Source organism: Emydura macquarii, unplaced genomic scaffold (genome assembly GCF_026122565.2).
Source record: "Emydura macquarii macquarii isolate MOO-44397 ecotype Brisbane River unplaced genomic scaffold, CSIRO-AGI_Emac_v2 contig_968, whole genome shotgun sequence".
NCBI classification, from domain to species: domain Eukaryota; kingdom Metazoa; phylum Chordata; order Testudines; family Chelidae; genus Emydura; species Emydura macquarii.
Window position 1 is genome coordinate 15,754,472 of NW_027131105.1, and position 27,020 is coordinate 15,781,491.

General features: G+C 41.4%; 1 protein-coding gene across 3 annotated transcripts in view; it reads right to left on the reverse strand.

Annotated features, from left to right (window-relative positions):
• Positions 1–27,020, reverse strand: part of UROC1 (urocanate hydratase 1) — a 75,817-nt gene that overhangs the window by 37,481 nt on the left and 11,316 nt on the right. For all 3 annotated transcript variants that reach the window (XM_067544320.1, XM_067544319.1, XM_067544321.1), the window contains 9 exons: positions 22,973–23,103; positions 16,848–16,941; positions 14,943–15,002; positions 11,683–11,811; positions 11,069–11,130; positions 9,577–9,643; positions 8,554–8,697; positions 4,368–4,456; positions 3,557–3,619 (listed from right to left, as the gene is read on the reverse strand). In XM_067544320.1, the coding sequence (XP_067400421.1) occupies positions 3,557–3,619; positions 4,368–4,456; positions 8,554–8,697; positions 9,577–9,643; positions 11,069–11,130; positions 11,683–11,811; positions 14,943–15,002; positions 16,848–16,941; positions 22,973–23,103 (839 nt within the window). The remainder of the gene's footprint in view (positions 1–3,556; positions 3,620–4,367; positions 4,457–8,553; positions 8,698–9,576; positions 9,644–11,068; positions 11,131–11,682; positions 11,812–14,942; positions 15,003–16,847; positions 16,942–22,972; positions 23,104–27,020) is intronic.

A 27,020-nucleotide genomic window follows, 5' to 3' on the forward strand; every position in this document is an offset into this window, starting at 1 on the left:
TGTGCATTTGGACATTTAAAGGCACGCTGGTGCATTCTGCTCACTAGGTTAGACCTCAGTGAAAAAACATCCCAATAGTTATCTCTGCCTGCTGTGTGCTCCATAATGTCTTTGAGACACAGGGGAAGAAATTCCCGTTGGATTGGGTTGTGGAGGCAGATAGGCTGGCTGCAAATTTTGAGCAGCCAGATGCCACTGCAATGCTGAGAGCCAATTGCAGAGTGCTGCACCTCAGGGAATCATTAAAAAAACGCTTTTGCAAGGAGACAGAACAGTAATGTGCTTTGCTTACCCTTGCTGTGCTTTCACTTTGCATCCCCTATCCATCTCTCACTGATCTAATTATCCCTCTCCTCCTTCCCCCACCGTTCCAGTTCCCCCCAGCTCCTCCTCCCTTTATTCCCTTCTTATCAATAAATAAACAGTAATGAATTCTGAAGCAGTATATTCCTCCTCCAACCTTCCCCTCCCCCACCGATCCATTCCCCCCACAAACCTCCTCCTCCTTTTATTCCCTTGTTATCAATTAATAAACAATAATGAATTGTACAATAGTACTTTTTTTATTGGTGATCCTTCCCAGAGGGGGGAAATGGAAGATAACTGAACGTTCTGCATGCATTGTGGGGGGCCTGAGAGGGGATACAAAGCCCATTTTGGCTATGCACACATGAAAGAATCACACATTCCCACTCCTTAAAGGGGCCGTCACCTCATTCTGCTCGCCTCAACCGGTGAGGAATGCAGCACATACTGCATCTTTCTCAACCTCTTCCTAGACCACTTTGGGGTGGGGGCCAGGAAAGAATGCATTAGCTCAGAGTTTTGCAGGGGCTGCAGAGGAAGTCTGTCTTGCCACTGAGCTTCCTGAACCTCAACCAGACGCCTCAACATGTCTGATTGATCATGCATTATATGCAACATCTCATCTTGTGTTGAACACTCATATTCCCGTGCTGCCTTTCTGTTGTCCATGTTCATGTTCAGCCTGTCAGATAATAAAATCCTCTATGCTTTTAGCTCTGTGTCAGCAATCACAGAGGCATTCATTATCTCATTAAACATGTCATCCCGTGGTTTTTTTTCCACCTTCTTTTCTGTGACAAGAGCTCTGCAGGAGTATGAGACGGTGTGTTGAAGGCCACATTGTCCACTGTAAGAGAAGCAAAGCACAAGGTTGCCATTGTTAACTCGCCCCATGGACAAAAAGCAATGTTACAATTTATAAATATTTCCAGAGGGGTAGCCGTGTTAGTCTGTATACAGCAAAAACCACAAGAGTCCTTTAGCCCTTTAAAGACTAACAAATTTAATTTCTGCAGGCATGAGCTTTCGTAGACTGTGACCCACTTCGTCAGATATGACGAAGTGGGTTACAGCCCACGAAAGCTCATGCCTGCAGAAATTAAATTTGTTAGTCTTTAAAGGGCTACAGGACTCTTGTTGTTTTAATTTATAAATAACTCCCCTTAGCCTTCCCAAGAGAAGGTTAGAACTGCATACCATTGTCTAACTCTTGCAGGGGTCGGAGTGCTGTTCCAGCCATGATAAGTAAGGGGCTAGTGCATCTATGTTAGGAAAATCCCCAGTGCCCATGCTGCAAAAGTCCATGCTCCCTAGAGCAGCATGGATGTTGGGCTCCCAACTGATCAGGCTTTTAACAGGCAGTAGAAAGGGTGAGGGATGGGTACAGATTACTCATCTCTGGAGGAAAAAATGGGAACTTTTTTGTTGATGCCCAAAGCCCATAGCAATAATGTCCTGCTTAGGGACTTGCTGTGTGCTGAACCAAGAAACCATCCTCAGCTGTGCAATAACACACACTTTAAAAAACTTTTTTGGGCACGTACTGTAAATGTGCGCCATGTTCCCTAGGTAACCATGAGTGATATCAGCCTGCTGAGGGTCACACAGGCAGAAAGGGAGGATTTCCTGCAAGCATATGGCTACAGGCCTGGCCCTTATGCTGTGTTCCACGATGATACATGCACAATTAATAACAGAGTGGCAGGGGAAAGGGTCCTATCACAGTGGAAGAAATAAGGCTGCCCTCCCAAGAAACCTCCTGCAAAGGTTTGCAGAGTATCTACATGAAAGCTTTCTGGAGATATGCATGGAGGAATCTCGGAGCATCCCTGTGCACATAAATAATCTTTTCCGTGGTAAACCCAATGTTTAAGCACACCAAGTACAAGGAAGCACAGACCCACCACCACACACACCACTTTTTCCCACTGGTACAAGGTTCTGGACTGGGGATATAACCAAAGATATGCAATTTGCAGTACCTACTCACCAGATGTGCCTTCCCCGACATCCTGGTCAGTCACAGTTTCCTGCATCTGGGTGGGCTGTTCCTGTGTTGCAAAGAGCTCCTGGCTTTCAGGGAGAAGGAATACCCCACTCGCCTGCCTCCTGTTCTTCTCCTTATCATCATCCTCCTCCTCATCCATCCATAGACTCGTCCTCATTCATCCTGGTCTCGGATTCCCCCAAGGTATCAACGCTGTGTGGTGCCATAGTGGTGGGGTCTCCGCCGAGAATCACATGCAGCTGCTCGTAAAATCAGCATGTTTTGGGTGAGGAGCCAGAACAACTGTTAGCTTCCCTAGTTTTCTGATAAGCCTGCCTCAGCTCTTTGATCTTAACGCGGCACTGCTGCGTGTCCCTGTTGTGCCCCTTCTCCAACATGCTATGAAATATCTTCTCGTAGATATCCAAATTTCTTTTGTTTGCTCAGAGCTGAGCCAGAACAGATTCTTCGCTCCACAGACCAATGAGATCCAAGACCTCAGGTCAACTCCAGACTACAGCACGTTTGGGTGCGTAGTTGCCATGATCAGTTGTGCTGGCAAGCTCTCTCCATGCTGACCAAACAGGAAATGGGAATTCAAAATTTCCCGGGACTTGAGGGGAGGAGCTATTTCCTGTTTATGTGGCCACTGTGCAGCAGACTGTGAATATGCAGAGTGGTCAGAATAGAGCATTATGGGATACCTCCCGGAATCCAATGACGTCAATTTATGTTGCGCTCTTCCTACGCTGACGCTCATTCGATCCACAGAATTCGACTTCAGTGCTACGCCACTTGCGGAGGTGGTTTTATTACGTTGAATTTTACCACGATTCAGGTCAGCGGAACTGACATGCCAGTGGAGACGCATACTTCATGTGGTCAACGTAAGCTGCCTTACGTTGACCTATATTGTCAGTGTAGACCAGGCCTAAGACACCATTCTCTATTTTCTGATTACCAAGAAACAATTTTATTAAGACACCACTTGGTACCTTATTGCTTTCGTTCTTTGTTTCCAAAGCCAAAGTTATCCATTTGTGCCTAAAAGGAGTACTTTAGTTGGTAAAATGTAATTCCCCAATTTGGACACCAGATTTAACACCCTTGTTCTTGTAAAAAGTACAAAGATGTTTAGTGACCACCAAGAGTCAAGAGGCTGGTTCAACAGTTGGTTTGAAGGACAATGCCCTTTATCTACAAGGTTGGGCATTGTTCCAGGCTTCTAACAAGGAAGAGCGCCACCTACCATCGGGTACTTACCAAAGATCTACCACATTCCCATGGTAGCCCAAACTAAGGATAATTTTATTCGCTCTTGCATCTCTATAATAGATGGAAAAAATGGAAATGGATGAAGAAAATTCACCATCTGAATAGCTGTAGTTTACAAACTACACAAACAACCAAAGCAGTCACTCAAAAGAGCAGAGGAAAACATATGTGGGTTCAAACAGTTTGATAGGTTATGAACACTATCATCCTAAACGTACAAGAGGATCCCTCTGCTGCAGTGGGATTCTTTGAATAGACTGGGAGTTCTGGGTGCGTAAGCAATACAGGATTAGGCACCGTACCAGGAACTGGACAACACACATTGAAGAACCAGTCTTCTTATTCAGGCAGGCTTTCTGAAAACAGAAAGAAGCCCCCAAAGAGTTTCAGAGCAAACAGAGCTCCAAGTGTGCTGTTAGTACTGAACAGGCTAAGGTGCTGGATAGGCCAAATACCATTCCTTTCATTTAAAAAAACTCCAACAATATTCTTTAAATCCACATCCCCAATATGGAGATTTTATACTTCCATCTAGCTCATCCTGTTCAAACCACAGTGATTCTGTAATGGGAATAAGGAGCAATAAAAAGACAGGGAATTCATGATCTGAGTTTCTAAAACATGGGCCTGATTCTCTTCTCATTTACCTAAATTAATAGCAGAAGCGGAATGAGGAAAGAGATCCTATAATCCTTCCCCCACATACCCATGTAGGGAATTGCAAGGGCTGCTGTGAGTACTTCAGCCCTTGAGCAGGATTTAGCGCACAGGGACAAACTCAGCACTTCATGAGCCATACCTGAGCCGAGCAATGCAGTGGTCCAGGCTGTCAGTGATCTCCATCAGCCAGCCTTGCCTGTAACGTTTCAAAAGTGCAGCTTCATCAACCTGAGACAAATTGCATAAAGATTTCAGGACTGCCATCTCACCTACCGAACAACTTCCCCATTCCATCTTCAACTTTAAAACGACCCTGGATGAAACACTAACAAATGTACATAAGGCAACACTCCTGCATTAGCTTCAAGGAGATGGACTGGGTGATCCAATAGTTCTTTTGTACTTCTAGCGTCTAAGATTCCATCAGTTCTGGTTTCTGTTGTTTCAGACTAGGAATGGAGAAAAAGCTGAATCTTTTGTCCAACCACTTCCCAACCCCAAACTTTGTGGGTTTGATAAAATGGGAGCCAGACCAGTGCTTAATTTGTAATGAAAGAGGTGCTGGGGCTCAAGCAATTTTTTTACTTTTATAATTGACACGGCAAAGCGCTGGCAAGGCCCAGCACAAATTAAGCACTGAGCCAGATTCACACCGACCTGGTTTTAGAGAACAATCCCCTGTTGAGAGCTGGTTAGGAAATAATATTTTTTTCCCACAAAGATGTTAATAACATTTTTTTAAATTTCTGTTGAAACTTTCCATGTTTTAACTGAAAGCAAAAATGTTTCAGTTTTCAAATTTTCAATGAAAACCCAAATATTTTCTATGAAACTTGCAATTTTTCCCCTAAAATTTCCATTGAATCAAAAAGCCATCTTTTGTGGAAAACACAGTGGTGGTAATTTTTTCACCAGCTCCAGTCCTGACTAAGAGAGGTTTTGCTGAACTAAAACCGTCACTGGATTTGGTCGTCTAGAGCTGTTTGGGAATTTTCAAAACTCTCAGAAAAAATGGAAACAAAATGAGCAAAAATATTTTCCTATTTTCCAGCCAGCTGCCACTTCTATAAAAAAAATAAATGGGTCAAAATTAGACCCAATGCCCTTCTCGTTCTGAACTTTGAGGGTCCAGATAAGATGAATCCCAAATCTGAAACCTGCACCACCATTAGTTTTGGTGTGTTTCTGTGTCTGCGTCAAATGACATCGCTACTATGAAGGCTTTGGTATATTTAAAGATGAATAGATAAACACACTCACATCACTAAGGCTTCTTAAGTGAGTTATAAGTTCCAGGCACAAGCAGACTGCAAAACTAATGCAAGCCAATTTTCTGCTGCAGCACAGGAACTGATTTAAGTGGCCAGGCTGGTGTGCATGTGCGCACGTGCGCACACGCGTGTATGTGCGTGCACACACACACACAGAGTATTATATAATCACCCATTTAAACAGCCGTGCTTTCCCACAATCCACTCCCAGCATTTTCTTTCCATCGTTTCCAGTCACCAAACCATTTATACGTAAACAGGTCATAACGTAAAAGTTGTATCGAAATTGATGGAAAGCTTCCTCTTGCCCAGTTATTTCAGTGTTGAAACATTCCATCAATTCCCATGCCACTGATAAGGAATATTATTTAAAAACCCTGGTTTGGGGTAACACCAATAGAGTAGCACACTAAGAAGTCAGTTACCTAAAGGAGACTGCTTCTCTTTGTATGCTCTTTTAGTACCAGACAAATCAACAGTGATGGAGAAAAGAATGCAGAATGGTATGTAACAAATAAATGGGTTCTGATACCACAATATTAAAGGTCTGAGTGCTGCACTGACAAGACAATCTAAATCCTCTGTGTTAACCTATATACCAGGGGTGGCCAAACTGTGGCTCGTGAGCCACATGCAGCTCTTTTACAGTCAGTGATGCTGGCGGAGCCCTCTATGCCACCCTCCCATTCTCCGCCGACCAGACTGGGGTGGGTAACTCGGAGCTGGGGTGGGGGGGCTAGAGGATTCTGCCCAGTAGAGAGGGGAGTCTCAGAAGGTCAATAAGTTTGGCCACCCCTGCCATATACTGTATTTCAGACTTATCTTGACAGGGTCTTGGAACTCATTTCATAGACTCCATCAACACACCGAAAGAAATTAACTTCCTTTTCATCAGATTCTAGAAATCTTTTATGCTCTTTGATCAGCAGTTTTTAAAATGACATCAACCACATGGGCTCACAACACACTTTGTGTAACTCCAGCGGGACCAGTGGAGTTACACTAGGGATCATTTGGCCCTTTGAACTTTAAAAAAAATCTGTTTCATGTCACTCTGAGAAGGAATAAGAGTTTCCCCTTTAATCTCTTCTTTGGCTACTTCAGAAGGCCACATCTCACAAGATGACATCTATTGCATGATTCATCAATGTAATTTGCATAAATAATTCCTTAAAATATATATATAGCTTTCCATATGTGCTCTTGAGACTCATTTTCTACAAGGATCATTTCACCGGAGATAAAGACCAGGCCAACTCTCAGTGTCCTGAACAAAATCATCTGTAGCCTAGAAATGAAAAGGACATGGGTGTGATGTGGACAGCATCCACTGATATCTATTCTTTGTGTTGTAGCAGTTGAGCAATCAAGATGATAGACTGGAGGTCTGGATAAAATAATGTATTTATATAATGTCAGTATTTCTCACCAGAAAGTTACCTGCTGAGAGGTTAAGCATGTGCAAAGGTCATCCATCCTATCCTGGGCCCGTGCTATCAAGTTTTGATGTAAAGACTTTTGCAACAAGGACTGAACCCTGGAAAACTGAGGAAATTATAGCCTTTCGCAAATCAGACCTCAAATCTACACATAGATAGATAAGATTCTGCTTTGATTTACTACATGCCATGGGAGCAGTTTGGCCAAGGATGTTCTAAAGTTTAATGGTAATTACCATGGGTCAGATTCCAATACTCTTGTTTCTTTCATTGCAGGAAGTGACCTGGCCTATTGCAGAGGTTTGCCACCTATTTCTTCCTATAAACTGCTTTATATGAGAAAGACCAACTCCCTGGTCAACAGGCAGTCACCTCTGCTGTTTGGTTCTCAAAATGTTCCATTCTGTGATCCGGCAGCAAGGCTCCTTGAATATAGGTAGCTCATGGACTTCACCTGGTCAACAGACTGCACTTTGGTCACTCTTGTAGTTAGCATGCCAACAATGTCCCCTCCACATAGTGAATTAAAAGCTATTTTTGAGCAAGAGTGGTGGGAAAGTGTCTATTGTTTACTAATGGTCAGATGTCCACATAATTAAAAGAAAAGAGGACTCACCACAATTAGTATAAAGTAGCTGGGCAAATCTGGTGGCAATTTTTTGGTAAATATTCTGGCAATATGTTTTACTGATTTGTTTTGCTTGATTTATTACTAATGTACATTAAATATTTATTTTGCACAAAACTGCAGGGGATTAAGTTTGGCTGATAGGAGACCACATTCTGATATTCCTTTCTCATGTGGGGTAGGATCTTATTTCTACAAGTAATCTCACTGAATTCAGTATAATAAGATGGTACTTTGCATAACACTATCAGAATCTGGCCCATATTAATTACCATAAGTCTTTAAAACAGTATGGGTCAAACTATCCTCATGGCCCATAGTAAGTGAGTCTGGAATCTGACCAGCTACATCTAGATTTGAGGTCTGATTTGTGAAAGGCTAGAAACAGGTTTTGACATAAGATTTATGAAACAATCTGATTTCTACCTGTGCAAAATTAAACACAAGTTTCTCTCCCTCCTCTTGCAGTGATAAAATTACTAGGGTCACAGAGGCTCTTTTTTCTCTTCCTGGCACAGCTGTGGAGTTGCTAATATTGCAGCACCTTTTCCACATTTCTTTGTTACTTATATAGCACTCTGTATGTACCTGGCACTTTAAAAACATATAAAAAGCAAAGTCCATACTTTGAGTAGCTTATTATCTAATACAATGACCTGAGAACAAACTATAGAGGATGGAGAGTAGGAAAGGGAAGGGAGATCTGATCAGCAATGGGAAGGGTACACAGCTCTTGGGAGAGAATATTTTTTAAATGAGGATCACGTAAATTGCATGTTTCAGACCATTCTTGCCTGTTACTGTTTGGTGGGATAGCGAGTTTTATAAAAGAGCAGGAGTAGATGCTGCCAGAATGGAGGTTAGCACAGGAAGGCAAATTGAAAGGAATGAGAAACAAGCCTCAGGAGAGTGGAGGGATCTGAGGCAATATTTAAAGGAACCCTGCGAAGGGAATACAGAACGAAAACAAAGAGGTGTTGGTCTTACCTCAGCAATGATCCCCACACACCCAGCAATGACGGCAGCTTTAGCCTGAGCACCACTCATCCCTCCAAGTCCAGAGGTGACAAACGCTGTCCCAGCCAGGTCCTCCACACCCAAGTAGCGACGACCTGCATTCAGCACTGTTAGCTAATGCACAGTGCACAAGAAAGCAATTATTGGTAACCCCTTTCCCTAAAATCCCTAAAATGGAAAGATATTTACCATGTATATATCTCTAGTATACTTTCACATTGATTGGATATTTGTGTCAAGCCTATATTAGTTTACCAGTAGAATTGGTTAAGATTCTCTAAGGCACTGGTGTTTTTAGGGTGGTCTAATTCTCTTTCCAACCTTTTTCAAGAATGTAAGGGTTGAAACAGAATGGAACTGGCTTAAGGAATAATTTACATTCAATATCAGGAGAAATTATTTGAATAGTTAAAAAACAGAACAAGCTGCCAAGCAAGGTTGTAGACTCATCATTCCTGAAGATATTCAAGGCTAGAGACATCCGATGCTCGTGGATGGTTTAGGGATGCCAGAATCAATCCTGCCATGGACCAGGGAATGGAATACATATTAACTAAAGGCCCCTTTCAATCCAAAGGTCACCATGGATATACTCTGGGGTCTTTAGACAGGATTTTGAGACATTTTGCAGAAAGAATCTGGCAGAAACAAAATACTGTCGGTCAATACTGAAGAAAGTGAGGGACCAAGAACACGCTACATTCAATGTACTAGATAATGCATGTTCAGTCAGTTCACCTGTTGTAACTAAAGATGAGCCCAAATTAAAACCCTGGATCAAGACACCCTCAGATTTTGGATCTGGATCATGATTCTATCTCTGATTTGAAGGGTTTGGGAGCTCCTGAGTGGGAACATCTACAGTTCTATTAATGAGGTGGCAAAACTGATTTCCTTTAGTAGTCAGGAGCATCCTGATAACAGCAGTCATCTCAGCTCCAGCCAGCAGCCGACTCTAGCAGACAATGAAAAGACCCTCCCCAAAACTCTTACCACTGTTCCATGGACTATTCCCTGTGGTCCAATGTAGCAATAACTCCCTGCTGTCATTTGTCCATACCTATCAATTGAAGTGAGCACAATGATGTCCATTTTATTCAACTCAGAATAAGGTGAAAATTAAAACAGAATTTTCTGTGGCTATGCTATCTGTTGTTAGAAAGCCTGGTATTATCAAGATTGCAATTTAACTGAATCCTGTCCGCATTAAGAGTAAAAGATTATCTACCACCATCAAAAAGAAGATACCCCATCAATATCTTGCCATGTGCTGAAATTCAACGGGAATTTCACATTAAAAGCCCAATGCCGGTTATTTATTGTAATAAGGTCAAATATGGATACGAGCGGAGCTTTGAGAATGCACTTGCTGCTGGTAATTGCTTGAATGCAGCACAAACAAGCAAAATGGAAGCATGGCTTTATTTGGGTTGGACTGGGACTCCCAATGGGGACCAAATGATGTAGGTACCAAATTCCCATTGAAAGACAATCAAAACCGAGGAGAAAATTTTCAAAAGCACCATACATGATTTAGGATATGTCTACACTCCAAAAAAAACAAACAAACAAAAAACATGGCAGCAAGTCTCAGTGCCCCGGTCAACTGACTCGGGCTGCAGGATTTGTGCTTTAGAGCTAAAAATAGGTGTGCAAACATTCCCACTCAGGCTGGAGTCCACTCTTTGAAACCGATGAGGGGAGAGGCTGGGTCTCAGAGCCGGGGCTCCAGCCTGAGTGGGAATGTCTACCTGGCTCTGTTTAGCCCTGCAGCACAAGCCCTGAGTCAGTTGACTTGGGCTTTTAGACTCCCCGCAGAGGGTTGTTTTGGCTATTTGGTCTTTTTGCAGTGCCCATGTACCCTGAGGCTCTTATCTCCCTTTCACTTTCAGTGGAACTTAGCACTTAAATCACTTAAGTGCTTTTGAAAATTTGACCCTGGATTCCTAACTCACGTAGATTCCTTTGAGAATGCTAGCCTCCCTGTTCATCCTCCATTTTAACCCTCCTCAGCTGTGCTCCTTATTTATGTGCACCTGCTTCCCCATGACTGTCACAGGACTGCAGCCATTATTTCTCACCATGAAATGCAAACTCTTGTATAATTGAGTGAACAATCCCCCTGCTCCATAATCTGGATGAGCAATGAAAAAAGTAAATGTAATCAAATAATTTATTCCCAAAATATCAAAAATAGCTTTAGACCTTGAGTCATCTGAGTCCTTATACATATAACTTTTAGTCCCAATGGGATTTAAGTGTGTGCTTAAATTGTTTGCTGAGCACAGATGGGATTGCTGGTGCTTAAAATTAAGCATGTATTTAAGTGCTTTGCTGAATCAGAGCCTTACCTCAGTTATGGAACACAGTTAAAGTCCATCTACACTCGAAATTTTAAACAAAAGATAACTGGTCCCTGACTCAGGTTTAGTTAATACAAGATTGCAAACCTTTGAAAGGGGAATAATAATGAAGCATATCTTACATTGTAACTCCCATCGCAAACATTTTCTCATATTCATCTCTGGAAGAATAGTTGGGAATAACCTAAAAAGGAAAGTAATAAAGCTTTGGAACTTAGCAATGGTTCTATTCCATAGGACAATTCTGCTAGATTTGTTCATGCCAATAGTAAATCAATGGACAGCAATGGGACTAATCCCAAGGATAAGGCAAATGGATTTTGTCTTCATATGTTCTAATACTATGGAAAAAGCAACTCATCTGTCATGCAATTTACCTGATTTGCAAATCTTACAGAAGGCAATTGCCTATTCTCTTGAATAACAGATGAAAAGATGGATACTGAATGGCTCAGAAGACTGACAATGGAACCTAGAAACTTTCACCTCTAGGTCATTCATTCAAAGCTGCCCTACGTTGACTGTGACAGAAAATCACTACCATCTGATGAGGGCAGAATTCTGCCCTTAATTATACCAGTGCAACCCTGCTGACGTAGTGGGGGTTGCCCTGGAATAAATAAGGGCAGAATTTAGCCTTAAGCATTTTCTTTTACGCATGTTATGAAAATCTAATAGGGAATAAGTTTAAAACAACCTAAGAGTGAGGAGAACAGAAGGAGATGATAATACCCACCATGCCATTGGTGATGACTAATCGAGGTGCATACCGATGGCTGGGGAAGAGGCCCAAAGGATGACCACTGTACATCACTAAAGTTTGCTCTTCAGTCATCTCAGACAAATAGTGCATCACCAACCAGAACTGAAAATTAAAGCCAGGGAAAACTAGTGAATCTCTTTCCATCTTGCAATGATCTGTCTTCCAAGAGGTCTTAAGTTTCTAGTATAAAAACATCTGTATGGACAACATACTGTATTTATACATAGAAAATCAACCAGAACCTTTACCACATTCTTGCTTTTAATAAGGTCTATTAGAAGGACATTGCTCAACAGCAAACACATAAATTACTAGTGAGAAAATTCTAAATAAGCTCCAGAAAGAACAGCAAAAAATTAGTGTTTTTCTCCAGTACAAAACCCAGAAATGTCTTGCTAGCATTTAATGCATCATTTTTGGAATAGTCCTAATTTTAATGTGAAGTGAGCCATTTGGTTCTGGAATTTTTATGGCAATCTTTCCAAGGCCAAATGCTAAAAATTTTGTTTTAAAATAACAACAAAAAAACACATGCACAAACCTAATTGATCTCAACCAGAAATAGATTTCAAGGTCTCCTATGGCTTCTTGCCTTTGAAATAAATATGGGTTCCAATTTGCACTAGAAGGTAAAAGAAGTTTTCATCCTAAACAAAAATCACCTCTTTTCATCATGTTGATAAAAGAAAGTATAGTCTTTGATACATTCAGAAATAAAAAAATTCCTAGCATCTTCTGCAAAATTAAATAGAATTACTCTGGTTTTATACCAAAGAGCAGAATTCGTCCTTTAGTCTACAAACTGGCTGCAAAGTTAATTCAAGTCCATTATTTTCCAACAGAAAGTTAATATAATTTCAAGTGAATTTGCAACATGTGGTTATGGACCGAAAACACACAAAACGTCACATTTTGCTATATTTCACGTACAACTGCCATCCTTCTGGCTGATTAACAAGCAGCAATGACTGTCTCTAAAGGAATACCCATCCTGCCCCTCTTGGCTGAAAAGAATAGTCCAGGTCACAACTCTAAGTTTTGAGGCTGGTGGGGATAAAGTGAGGGAGATCTGGTCCCAGAAATGGATTTTCCTTTAGTAACCTAGTTGGTAAAAAGCAAGGGACTATGCAGATGATACCACCTAAACCAGCATTTTCAGGATAAATTTTGCAATGGCAAAATCCATTTTGTTTTCATGACATGAACGCAGAGAACAAAGTGTCCCCATCACAGCCGCATCAGTCATCTGATTGCTACTCTAAGTAACCAGGAACAAAAAGGTATTGTTTGTTCTGCTGTGAAACAGCTCTATCTAATTTGGATAAAAGTGCTGGAAGTAGAGAAAGGACAGAGCGTTACCAAATTTTGTGTTGCTTGAATTTCACTGTAGTCCCACACCTGCCCTGAGGCATGCCAGCCACTGAGAACATGCATGCATGCATCCAATTATACTGGAAGTACTGTTCACACTAAAACTGGAATAGCCCCTCACAAGTAATTTATGATAAATGCTATGCACTTCCATAGTACCTTCCACCCAAGGTCTCAAAGCATTTACCAACAAATGAATTTACCCTCAAAAAGTCCCTTTAGTGGAATAAGGACTATAATCCACATTTTATAGATTAGGAAATTGAGGCACAAGTGACTTGCCCAAGGTCACACATGGAGTTTGTTATAGAAAACATCTCCCAGGCCTCTGCTATAACCACAGGACCAGACATATTCCTTTACCTGCAAGTTAAAGTGTTTTTGGAAAAACAAACAAGGGACCAAAGTCAGAGAAGCTTCAGCAGGGATATATCTGACCCAATGCATTTCTGTCTTATGGGTATTTTTGTTTGTGTAATGTACAGAGAAGTCTTAGAATAACATGCAGAGTTGCAGCATCCTAAGGTGAGCTCTGGGAGGAATTCTGAGCCAGAATTCCGCCTAGATCTTCCAGTCTGCAGGGGCAGGAGGATGCCTGATGCTACATCCCTTCCAGGGGATGCAACATACAGTATTCCTGCCTGCATACCTGTCCTGTTCTACCAGAAGCAAGGAAGGACAATGGACCCACCTTATCCTTTCACTTCTCTGTCCCCTTTAGAGTATCTTGTTGTGCCTCACAGGTTTCAGGGAGGGAACAGTTTCTGTGCTCACTGCAACTGCATTTGTGCCCTGAGGTTCATAGGGGTGTATGAGAGCTGTTCATTGAATGTTCTTCCCCTGTACACCTGTGGAGCAGCTGGACACAATCTGGTGCTGAGTGACTAAATTGCCCTTGTTATAAAATGTAACAGAGTATCCATGTTATTAATGTCAGTGATTTCCTTGAAATGCTTTATCATGTGCAAATTTCAGTGTTTGTGTTAGACCACTACACTGTGCTGTATGCCATTGCTGGGAAGAATGGGGACAACACCTAATGTGCAGAGGCTTGTTCATCTGTGGGTAGAACAATACTTGACGTTTCTAAAATCTTTTCATCTAGTTGGGAAAGGAAATTTCTGCAGACAATGGCCTCAGCAGCAAGTGGGGAACTGACATTAAATCACAGAATTATAGGGCAATGTGGGTTTCTTCCTCCATGTTCTGCAAATCCAGCCTTGATCCCAGGTTAAAGATTTGGACTTTAGGATCCATTACCCAGCCCAGAATTTAGACTCAAGCCTTTACCACACTTAATTATCAAAGGAGATATGTCAGTGCTGCGAAAACTGAAGCTAAACGGGACAAAGAAATGGTCAGCTGGTACTTATCCAATATCTTCAGCTATTCTTTGACATTGTTGGAAACAAACTCAAGATTGTGTTTTTTAAGTCAAGCTGAACATTGTTAATAAATTGCATGTTTTGCAAACTAGCGTGAAATTAGGAGAAACAACAAATATACATTCTTGCTTCTTAGGATGCACTTTGCCTCTAAAATTATCTGAACAAACCAGAGGCGCTTGCAAATGTACAATAGAAAGATTAAGAAATTATCTTGAAATACACAATCATCACCACAACATTTCGATTTGGCAAGCATGTGCTCTCCTCACTAAATAAAGCTCTGTATATCTTTACAGTTCATAACTCAGCATTCATCTACCCAGACAGGATGTTTTGGAATATTAGGAGGCAATGACTGCCAAGAATTTGTCACAAACTCTGCCTAAGCAGAATGGAGTTCAGATGGGTGAAGTCTGTATGAATCTGATCTGCTTTTTCACAAAACCTCTGGTTGGAAATGTACCAATGTCATACCTGAGCCCAGTTGCTGAAGACTTGTCCATTTCCTCCATAAGTTACAAGCTCCTGGGGAAACTAAGAAAGGCAAGTTTTAATTATATTAAAACTAGTGCTTTCCTGCAACATTTCTGAGTGGTTCCTCTGTAAAAATCCAAGAGATTAATTTAATATTAAATTCAACTCTTTGTTCTATTTTTGGCATCAACATTCTTTAGACTTTTGGAATCAGAAAGTATCATAGTGAAAGTGACAATTTAAGCCAATGAGAGGATTGCAATTTCTCCTTTAAAATAAGGGGTATTAATTATTGCAATTATGTGGTTACCCATCTGCCAAATTACAAAATTAATCCTTAGTTGCTGTTCTTTTAACTAGGCAGGTAGTGCGAAAGACTCTCTTGAAGACAGGTTGCGTGATCCTGCTTCTTAGAGGCATGCTGCACTTTCAAAGATACAGAAAGGGTTAACACTTACATTGCAATATATATTGAGGATATAATTTGTTGAGTGCTTAACCCTAGTCTCATTAAAGTCAATGACAAACGCCTACTGACTTCAATGGAAGCAGGATTGAGCCCTGATTTAATCTGTTGTGCCCAGCAGCCCCAATCAGAGTTTGGCCCCATTGTGCTAGTTGCTCTGTAAATACATAGTAAGTGGTGGCGCCTTCCCCATGGAGCTTCCAGTCTATGTAGACAAGGCACAACAATTGTGTGTAGCAATTAATCAAAGAGAACAAGGAAAGGAAGGCAAGTGAAAGTAATAACATTATTGCTTTATGCAGAAGTGGGCATGGCAGCTGGCAGGGGCATCCAACCAATAGCAGTATGGCTGCTAGAGGAACCATATTGCTATGTGGAATGACAGCCAACCCTGCCACCCAAAGGGTGCCATCTATGTGCATGGCTCTTGCCCACATTGATTGGAGGTGTGTGGGGGAGGGGTAATGTGTCTCTTTCCTGCAGATCCCCGGTATCCATGGGCCAAGGAGGCATCACAGCCTCCCAACCCCTCACAAGAGGGGAGCTATAACCTCCATGAGATCATCTTGCTGTGCTTTCTTGACTCACTGGCTCCCACTGTGGTCTTCTTTGAGGGAGCAGACCATAATTTTACCCCATTCACTGACATATATAGAGGCCTATTAATTCTATAAACAAGAATCCCACTCCCTCTCCCCAGCCAAACTGACCGTCTTTGGTCTCCAGACGCCAGTATTCCAGACTCCTATAACATCAGAGTTTAATTCATAAAAAAAGATCAAATTGTTAAAGGTTGCCAGTAGTTGCCACCTGCACTTGAGAATGATCCAACAAGAGATGAAAACTCTGAGGAACATCGTGATCGGTGATAAGGTCTTTATAAAAATCATAGTGTTACCATGTAAAACAGGCCCAACCCTGCATGCCTCTTGCAGGCATAATTCCTACCGAAGTTGTAAGGATTACAGCATATGGGACTGCAGGACTAAACCCTACACAGGTCCCAGTCCCAAGAAACACGGTGTGCCGTCAGCCTCAGCTGAAGCTAAAAGGAGTGGCTGGCTCTCAGTTCTTTCAGGAGATGCTCAGGAACCTTGGGATCAGTCCCACAGAAAGTATCATTTTGGCATGCTACACTAAACATACATTCTCCTGAAGAAATTGAAATGGCCTATTTAACTAACACCCTATAGAAGCCAGCTCTATAGATGTTAAGGGTGAAATTCACCCTTGTGTAGAGGACCAGCACAAGACCTACGCACCACTTCAGTCCCATTTAATCCTTATATTGACAGCTTAAATGGGAATAAGTGGTGCATAAACCTTGCACAGGCCCTAAAATACTCATTATGTATATATGAACATATGGAGGAAATTACTTGCAGATTTGCTCCTGTTCTATGAATAATTTCCATTCTTTTATTTCCATGGTACTTTACCTGGGCCACTGCGGGATCCAGATTATTCATGATCATGTGCATTATTGCAGCAGCTGGTTTGGTTTTGCAAGGATAGTCCTCTATGGGATAAGCTCTGAAACAAACACACTCAGACATTAGGGAGGATTTTTCTTAAGCACATGTAAAGAGAGAAAATAAATCCCAATAAAATATTAATTGCCACCAAACTTCCTGGAGTTGTCGATACTGATTTAGGAAAGAAAAAATCAAACAAAACACAGTTCAAACCTGAAAAGACTTCTGTAAATTAACAGTTAACGTATTTTAGATTTATCAGAGCTAATCCAAGAATATTTGCAAATAGTTTTATTCAGCACTTTTCTACCATTAATTGTTGAATCAATTAATCACAAATGGGATCTCACTTTAGTGACAAAAACAAGTTCTTATTACTCCTGATAGCCATGCAAAACCAACACAAAGAGAGCTGAATACTTTCTGGTGTCCCATCACCAGGGATGGATTTCCAGTTAGGCACAGTAGGCATGTGCCTAGGGCGCCAGCATTCTAGGAGTGCCTAAACAGTGGCGGATTACTGCATGGGCCAAGTGGGCCTATGCTCAGGGACCCTGGCCAATTTGGGGGCCCCACATAAATGCCAGAACTCTGGCCCCGTCTCCTGCTCCTCTTCTTCCCCCTGAGGCTCCATCCCCTGACTAGGTCGGAAGCTGGAGTCCAGGCAGGAGTGAGCATATTCCCTCCTTATGGAGCTGCCAAGCTAGTCACTCCAGCCACTCTCCCCGCCCCACGCGGAAAACACGAAGGTCAGCTGTAGGCGGGGGTGGAGGCGCTGAAGATGCTGTGCCTGTGGGTGTGTAAGATGTAAGTCTGGCCCTGCCCTTCACCTGCATTGTTTGCTATATGCATACCACAGGGCCACTTGTTTATATCTGCGCGACTCCACAGAAGACAATGGGACTTCGCAGGTTTCACTGAGGGCACAGTTTGCCCTTCAATCCCTCTATTATTTCTGGTGATGCTTGAGAAGAAAAAAACCCAGCTTGATTCTCCATTCCTAAATTGAGTTTGTAAGGTTGGCAGTTAGAAAAAAAATTTTTTTTAATTTGTAAACTGAGCACATTTGATCCAGAAATCACTGAGGCATAATGTACATGGAATCCCACAATGGTATTTCTACAGAGGCACTTTTCAGAGCAAGATCGCTCTTCAAAGCTAACTATTGTAATTGTCTCATTGCTAACCTGTGCGCTCTCCCTCCCCCCAACTATCTGTTGTATCAACTTATTGACGTCTAGTCTTATCCTTATACTCTAAGCTCTTCAGGGCAGGGACTGTTTTTTTCTTATGTTTGTACAGGGCATAGCACAATGGGGCTGGGAGCTCTAAAGGCTCACCCAAATAAAACAATAGTGATAATATTACCAAGTATAACCATTATAAAAAGGTTTCACTATTTTGCTTCCTCCTGCTCCACAAGCAGAAAAGTTGTTAGAACTATTGGAAGTTAATTCTGGCAGGAAAGATAATGTTTTACGTTTTTAAATCGTCTTTCTTTTATTTGCACATAAGTGGTTTTATTATGTCAGCGGGAGAGCTCTCTCCCGCTGACATAACACGGCTACATTCGTGCTTGTGCCGGCAAAATTTATATCGTGCAGGGGTGTGTTTTTTCACATCCCCTGAGCAACAAAGTTTTACCAGCATAACCGTGAACGTAGACAAGCCCTAAGGGAAAAAGGAGTTCAGGAGAATTAGCAGTTTTTAAAAGAAACATTATTAAGGGGACAAAAAGCAAGCTATCCCAATGTGTAGGAAAGCTAGGAAGTATGGTAAGAGACCACGCTGTCTTAACCAGGAGATCTTCAACTACCTGAAACTCAAAAAAGAGTCATACAGAAAGTAGAAACTAGGTCAAATTATGAAGGGGGAGTATAAGAAAACAACACAAGTGTGAAGGGACAAAAATAGAAAGGCCAAGGCACAAAAGAAGATTAAACTAGTTAGGGACATACAGGGAAAGAAGAAAACATTTTACAAAGACATTAGAAGCAAGAAGACGACCAAGGACAGGATAGTCCCATTACTCAATGAGGAGGGAAAGACAATAACAGAAAATGCAGCAATGGCCAAAGTGTTAAATGCCTTCTTTGCTTCAGTTTTCACCAAAAAGATTAGCAGTGATCAGACAACTAACATAGTGAACATCAGTGTAAATGGAGTAGGATCTGTGGCTGAAATTCGGAAACAACAATTTAAGAATTACTTTGACAAGTTAGATGTTTTCAGGACTTGACAAAATACATTCTAGATTATTTAAGAAAGTGGCTGAAGAGATCTCTGAGCCATTTGCTATTACCTTTGAGAACTCATAGAGGATTGGAAAGATCTCAGAGGACTAGAAAAGGGCAAATAAAGTATCTATTTATAAATAGGAGAATGAGGATAACCTGGGAATTATAGACCAGTCATCTTAACTTCAGTACCCAAAAAGATAATGGAGCAAATAATTAATCAATCAATTTGTAAGTACTGTGCCAGGGCCAGACCTGATGGCTATAGGAGAGTATTGGAGGGGATATATATTAGCCCCAGGATCAACAAATCCTTGTTCCCTGGGTGATTCAGTTGGGGTTACTCCAAGTCAATTAGGCCAGCTGAGGCCAATTAAGGAGCTTGCCCCAGCAGTTAAAAGCCTCCCTGTCAGGCAGATAGGGGCAGATGGAAGGGAGTGGAGAGGAGGAGCGGCTAGGCTAGGCTAGGCAAGGCAGCTTAGAGTGATTGCTGTTGCTACCACAATATCAAAGATACTGGAGTTAAGGAGAAACCCATCCGGGCAGGGCCAGGGGTCATAGGCACAGAGGCCTGAAGGAGGACCCAGTCGCTCAGACAACTGAGCAAAGGAGTAGAGGTGGGGTGACCTCACCCAAACATGGGAGGATCACAGAAACAGAGAGACCCATGGCATGGAAGGGGGAAAACCCTCACTCCGGTTCCAGGGAGTGGACTGCGAGCAGCGGGGCCAAAGATAGGCAACCCAGGGAAAGTAGTAGCCCTCATGAACTAAGCGGTCTGAGGCTACTCCTCACAGGATCCCTGGGTCGGGGCCCGGGGTAGAGGGCGGGACCAGGCCCCACCCCCGCTCCCTCCCAGCCATACCACCAGCGTAGCCAAAAAGAGTGCAGGACCCTCAGAGGGGCAGAAGAGGCTTCCCTCGCCACGGTACCTAGAAGACAATAAGGTGCTAAATAACAGTCAACATAGATTTGTCAGGAACAAATCATATTAAATCAACCTAACATGCTTCTTTGACAGGGTAACAAGCCTTGTGAGTAAGGGAGGAAGCAGTACATATGATACATCTGGTTTTTAGTAATGTTTTGGCAGTGTCTCACATGACCTCATAAGCAACCTAGCAACCATAAGCGACATAGACAAACCTACTGTAAGATGGGTGCACAATTGGCTGGAAAACCGTACTCAGAGAGTAGTTATTAGTGGTTTACGGTCAAGCTGGAAGGGCATATTGAGTGGGGTCCCACAGGGATCTGTCCTGGGTCTGGTTCTATTCAATATCTTCAGAAATGTTGTGGATAATGGCATAGAGAGTATACTTTTAAAGTCTGCAGATGATACCAAGCTAGCAGGGATTGTAAGCGCTTTGGAGGACAGGATTAAAATTTAAAATGATCCTCATAAACTGGAGAAATGGTCTGAAATAAACAGGATGAAATTCAATAAGGACAAATGCAAAGCACTACACTGAGGAAGGAATAATTAACTGCATAAATACAAAATGGGAAGTGACTGCCTAGGAAGAAGTAGTGCAGAATAGGATCTGGGGGTTACACTGTTGATTCATATTTAATTTGTGATCCACTGCAATACTGTTTCCAAAAAATGCAAACATCATTCCGGGATGTATTAGCAGGAGTATTGTAAGCAAGACATGAGAAGTAATTCTTCTACTCTGCTCAGCACTAATAAGGCCTCAACTGGAGTGCTTTGTCCAGTCTTGGGCACCACACTTCAGGAAAGATGTTGAACAAATTGGAGACAGTCCAGAAGAGAGAAACAAAAATAATTAAAAGTCTAGAGAACATGATCTGCAAGGAAAAATTGAAAAAAATGGGTTTGTTTAGTCTGGAGAAGAGAAGACTGAGGGAGGACATGATAACAGTCTTCAAGAATGTAAAAGGTTGTTATAAATAGGAAGGTGATAAACTGTTCTCCTTACCCACTGTGGACAGGACGAGAAGTAATGGGCTTAAATTGCAACAAAGGAGATTTAGTTTAGACATTAGGAAAAACTTCCTAACTGTCAGGGTAGTTAAGCACTGGAACAAATTACCTAGGGCTGTTGTAGAATCTCTGTCATTGGAGGTTTTTAAGAACAGTTAGACAAACACCTGTCAGGGATGATCTAGATAATACTTAGTCCTGCCTCAGTGCAGGGGACTGGTTCCATAAGCAACCATACAATCCCTATTCTTAGATATCTGCTAACACAAAGAATGTTGCTATGTGAATAAGGATATTAATGTAGCAGAACCATGCGGAACCACATTGCACAGGAAGCACAAAACACAAACAAAAACAATCAAAGTTTGCCAGGTGGAAAAGAAAAGACTGGTTTTTATTGTTGAGATTAAAATAAACTGTTATAAAATGGAAAACAAAAAATAAACAACCTATAAAAAGTATTTGATGCAATCAAAGAATTATTGACATTAGAGATGGAAATGACCTGGTGGGTCATGAAGTCCAATCCCAGTCAGGGCAAGTTCATCCCCAACATTTTATTGTTCAGTGCTTTGTGCTCCTAGAGTCCAGTCCTGCAGTCATACTTACGCAAAACTCCCATTGTCTTTACGGTGCACTTTGTCTTAGTTTAGGTCTGCAGGACTGGACTCTAGTCTAGTGTTGAGAGCTTGGAGACACAGTAGTCTGCACAAATCTGAACAGTTACTTGTTTTATTTATTTAGACTTCTGTTACGATATTAAATATGTGTTTGTTTGACACAAATTAGAATGCAATTAATCAGACTTAAAACCAACAGCTAACACACCAGCAGGCCCTCAACAAAATTGCTCTGCTCCACAAACCTTTGCCCCTCCCCAAAAGCTTGATTAAATTTATTGCCCCTTACAGTATGCTCCAAACGTCAACAGGCCTAGAATATTTCAGATCAGGGTTGGACAGCAGGTTTCAAAGCTGAGGGCCCCTCATGGAGAAAGCTCTACCTCTCTTTTAAATCAAGAGGGATCCAGCTCCAAAGCCTCCTCTATGTGACATGAGAAAAGAGACTGATTCTCAAATAAGCTGGTCCAAAACCACTCTGGGCATTTGACCCCCCCCACTGATTCACCAATTGTTGGCTTCAACATTATGACAGTATATGGGTATCTCAGATTTTCTGACCAGGTTGAAATCTACAGTCTATAAATAATAACCGAGTAGTTTTGTCAGCCAACAGAATTCAGCTTCAGCACGAGCTGCGATGCATGTAAGACTTGCTCAGAGCTCGCACAGTTGGGACTCTTCTTTGGATGTTTGTGAAACACTACAAGCACATACACCTTGTGCAGTCTCTCTGCACAGGAGTAAGTTTTACCTCCAAGTGTTTTACAAGCATTCCAGGAGCTTGAAGCGATGACATAAAAGCCCAAAGTAAATGTCTCCAGAGTAGACCAGATTTAAACGAGAAGCACAGTGTAATGAGGGATAGAGTGGGGCGGGCCTAGCTAATGACCACCCACGAGTGCATAATATTTCCCTTGCTGGACAGTGGAATGCTCACTAATGCCAAGGGGAATCTCATGTGGCTTGAGAGCAGTATGGAGCCTGGAGTATGAAGAAGCTCTGTTCTGCAGCTTATGGGGCAGCATTCCAAAACCATGATTGAGGCTCAGTATAAATGAAGCTATTGTTTTCTAATTACAGACAAGACACAGTATGTATTTGTTTGATTTATTCATTTCATTAATATTTCTTGACACGGTTTCTAGATGGGCTTAAATGAGGCTTCATTGGTACATAGGCTTTGGACTAGCCCTATGCACAGAGGTGAATTTCACATCCAGAGTACAAGTAACATGCCAGTGGCTACTGATTGCAAGTCTGAAAAGTGCCTCCCCCCCTTACCTCATCTCAATTTCTGGACAGAATCTGTACATGTATATGTGGCCATAGAGCTTGAGCTCATCTGCAAATTCCAGCGCCAGCTCTTCGTGGACTTCAGGTGGGAAATAACGCAGGGCATTCTGCAAAGCCAGCTGTCAAAGAAAAGGGCATGGGTAAGATGATGGTGACTAGGTGGGTAATTATCATAACATAAGCTTTATCAGATATGATGGGAAACCTGCCCAAATTATAAAAACATTCAAGGTTGCTGCCCATAAAAGAATAAGGACTCAAGAAGTGAGGAAGCCGAGCATTTCCGATATTTCTTCATCCTAATCCTTGCACAAACAGAAAAATAATCTGGCTCTGTCTATGCTACACCCCGTCTCCCCACCCACAGCAGTAGAAGGAGGATAGGACAGCAAAGGAGCCAGCTGAAGATAACCAGGCAGTAGGGTTCTGGCCAGTCCCTTCCTGTCCCCAGCATCCCACTACACAGGGCCAGGAAGGCAGAGGTGTAGGAAACAGCTCTGCCATCTCTAAACGAGTTGTGGACTCCCTGAGGCCAGGGGAAGCCCTAGCTGTGGAGACATTGCCAGTTTATATCCTCTTTGCACTGCAGGTGTGGCACAAAGGGGCTAGACCGGGCCACAGAATCTGGTCCTCTAAGATGTTTATTAAGTGAACCCAACAATAGGGAGTACAACAACTTTCAGCTCAACTCAATGACAGCAACCATGTCTTCAGACTTTTGGTAAAGCATCCTGCATACGGTACTATGCACAAATGTTCAATAAATAATCATAAAGTCATGAGGTACATTATTCCATTCGCAGTCTGGTGCATTTCCTGGCCTTTATCTTCTCAATGTGCATATGTAATTCCCATTAATTTTCATGCACGTATGGTATGTAAATCAAGAAAAGATTAGCCATACATACCGTGTGCCTAGTTAATTCCAAAGATGTTTGCTCATCATTTCTAATCCTTTACAGAAGAAAATGTTCAAATGTTCTTAGCTTCTATAGTTTATGTCATGATGTGGTATTTTTAGGAACAATCCCATGGAGGGAGTAAAACTCCAGTAGACATGAGGCAGTTTTAGTTTATTATATACAAAATTTGCCCATGTGCAGAAGGCTTGATCAAAATAAGACTTTAATGGAATTTCAGGAATGCATAGGTCTTGTTCTGGCTCTCTGCATAAAGATAAATTTCACTCAGAGTATACTCATAGCAGGATACCTAAACTTGGCAGTGGATTCTTGTAGGATCTCTCCCATTAAAAGTAACCACTAGATGTTTGTGAAATCCTCATAATAAAATAAATTCAAGGCTTTTCACATTCCTTACAAACGGGAAAATGGACTAATTTTCACAGAGAACCTTGTTAAGGTATGCACATTATTTAGGAAAACCAGGACCAATTTCAAATTAAAATGAGCCAGTTTTTCAACATAAATGAGAAAAAATAAGCCTATTTTTCAGTAAAGAAAAATATATAAAATGTATCAAACATGCAGAATCTTGAAATTATGTGAAAATTCATTGTTTGGATGAATAAAGCTATTTTGTCCAACAGTTGAATAAACTTAAATGTACATGTGTGAGAGAAGTCATAGAAAATTTTGTATGTGTTATGTGAAATTTAAATGCCAAAATAATCACAGATGGGAAGCATTTTAGGCAAATAATACATACTCTTCTTGATACTCATCAGATATTTATTTCTGTTCCATCAGTCGGAAAATCAAACAACGAAAATTACTCATGTTATTTAAAGCTATATTTTTTGTGAAGCTATTTTATTTTACAGTTCAACACAGTTAACCCGAAAAAACAGGTATTGCAGGAAGGCTTTGGATGTGTGGTAAGTAGTGTTCTTTCTTATGTCAGCACTGCACTAATTTTCCATTGTTGCACTAGGGGGCACTGTGCTGCTAAGGGAGCCATTGTTCAGAAAAGACAATAATGAGGTCCTGGCCTCTGGTGGGCATTGAAGATCTCATGGCACTTTCCATAAAAGTAGGATTTTCACCCCTGGGTCAGGGACAAATTCACATTACATGCTGCTTACCTATGACTCTTCCCCCCTAAGTTTCAGTTGGATAAGTATTCTCATCACTTTGCATCGTAAACTATTGCATAGTGTGTTGCTATGCGTTATTATTCATTTGCTATAATTTTCTATAATTTTCTCCAATGGTGGCTGCATTTTCATATTAAACTGATTCTTGTACACAGAATCAAAGTCTGCAGGCTGTACTAAGGCACTGTACTCCCCCTGCCTGCAGAGATGTTGTCCATAGTTTGCAAAGCACATCAGTACCCTTTGGGATGAAAGGTGATATGCATATGCTATTATCTTTATGTGACATTTCATTAAATCATGTAGCCAATATGTCTTCCACATTCCACTCTATTAGAACCATAAGGAGGATAAAGATTTTACAATCTTTAAAAAGTTAATTGCATGCAAAGGTCACTAAAAAGATTTTCCACTTGCATTGTAAATGGCAGCACTATCCAAGCTGCTTTTTGGTGAAGATAGTCTCAAACCATATTTAATTTAATAGTTTCATTTGGGTGATTTGCAGGGACTGGAGATATAGTTTGCTTTGATATCTGATAAGAACACAACAAGTCTCGTTTTGGGGGGGGGGAATACAGCAAGTATACCCTGCACTTGCAGCACCCTCTAGTGGCTGCATGAGGGAGCCATGGATGCAGATAATTTACAGAGAAAGCGAACTGGAGCAGTGCAGTATGGGAATAATGGCGCCTAGAACAGAGGATGGTGAAAACCCATGGACTACTCTACTCAACCTAGTTATTCTCAGCATAGTCATTGTTCTGGGGAGATAAGACATTTTGGCAAAACCCCTTAAAAGCCATACAAAACCCGAGCATTGGAGCAGTGGCAAATCTCTAGTTGATTTCAACAGGCCATGGTTTCATCTTTATGGCTTAGAGTTCTCCAGCTAACTCACCATTTGAGCCTGCAAGCCTTCCACACACATAACTCCCCCTGACTTCAATGAGAACTATGCATCCCTAAGGGCTGCCAGAAGAGACAAGATGAATAAGGTATATGAGAAAAGATCCTCTGACTATGAAAGAAAATGTTCCTACCATAGGTATGCTTGCTTTTTGAGCACGTAAGGTCAGATTCTCTTTGAGGTCAACAAAGCTATGCCCATTTATACCAGCTGAGAATGTGGCCAGTAAAATCCAGAAGCTGGAATTCACCATTTCATTGACAGTATGAAAAGAAAAGAAAATCCATTTGCTAGATGTAGAAAATGCAAATTCTCTTTTCAAATGTGACCACCCATTCAACAGGTAGATAAGCAGTTCTTTTTCAAGAACAAGTTACTAGCTAGCACAAAAATCCCAGCTATAATTAATATATGATATGGTTGGGTGTTTTTGTTAGTTGGCATAGCCACTGCAGTCTGCCATAACTACAATGATTTAGCTCTGGAGAATTTCAAATGAGAGGTTAAATTTTGCCATACCCACTTTTTAAAAATAAAATAAAATTATCTGGGACAAAATTCCATGTGGGGTGAAAATGTTGTGTAACAGAAAAAGGGAAAATATTGCAACATTTGAAGTTAAGGCTGCATTCTGTGTTGCAATATCTGGAATTATGGCAGTGTTCTATTTTGACTAGCAAGTGCTGGAGGAATGAAAATGTTATTTTTCTAACATGGCTAGAGTCACCAATGTAACTCAACAAATATCCCGCATTGTTTGCAGTATAATGGCATTGCTAGAGATATTTTTACCTGATCTGCAAATACAGCTCTACAAATATAAACAGTATAACATGTAAGTAAGTATGAGAGCTGGGCAAATGGTGTGAAAACGTTTTTGTGAATATCTGTTTGGATTTTTTTGGCTGAGCTCATGTCCTATTTGTTTTCCCTTCCCTTTCCATGAGCATCCAAGCCATTGAGTTTTGTAACACAAACATTCATGCAAATGAATTCCAAAGTTGCATGCTTCTGTATTTGCAAAAACTAAGTGAATTCTCAGATGAAGGTACCAAAAGTGCTTGTATGTG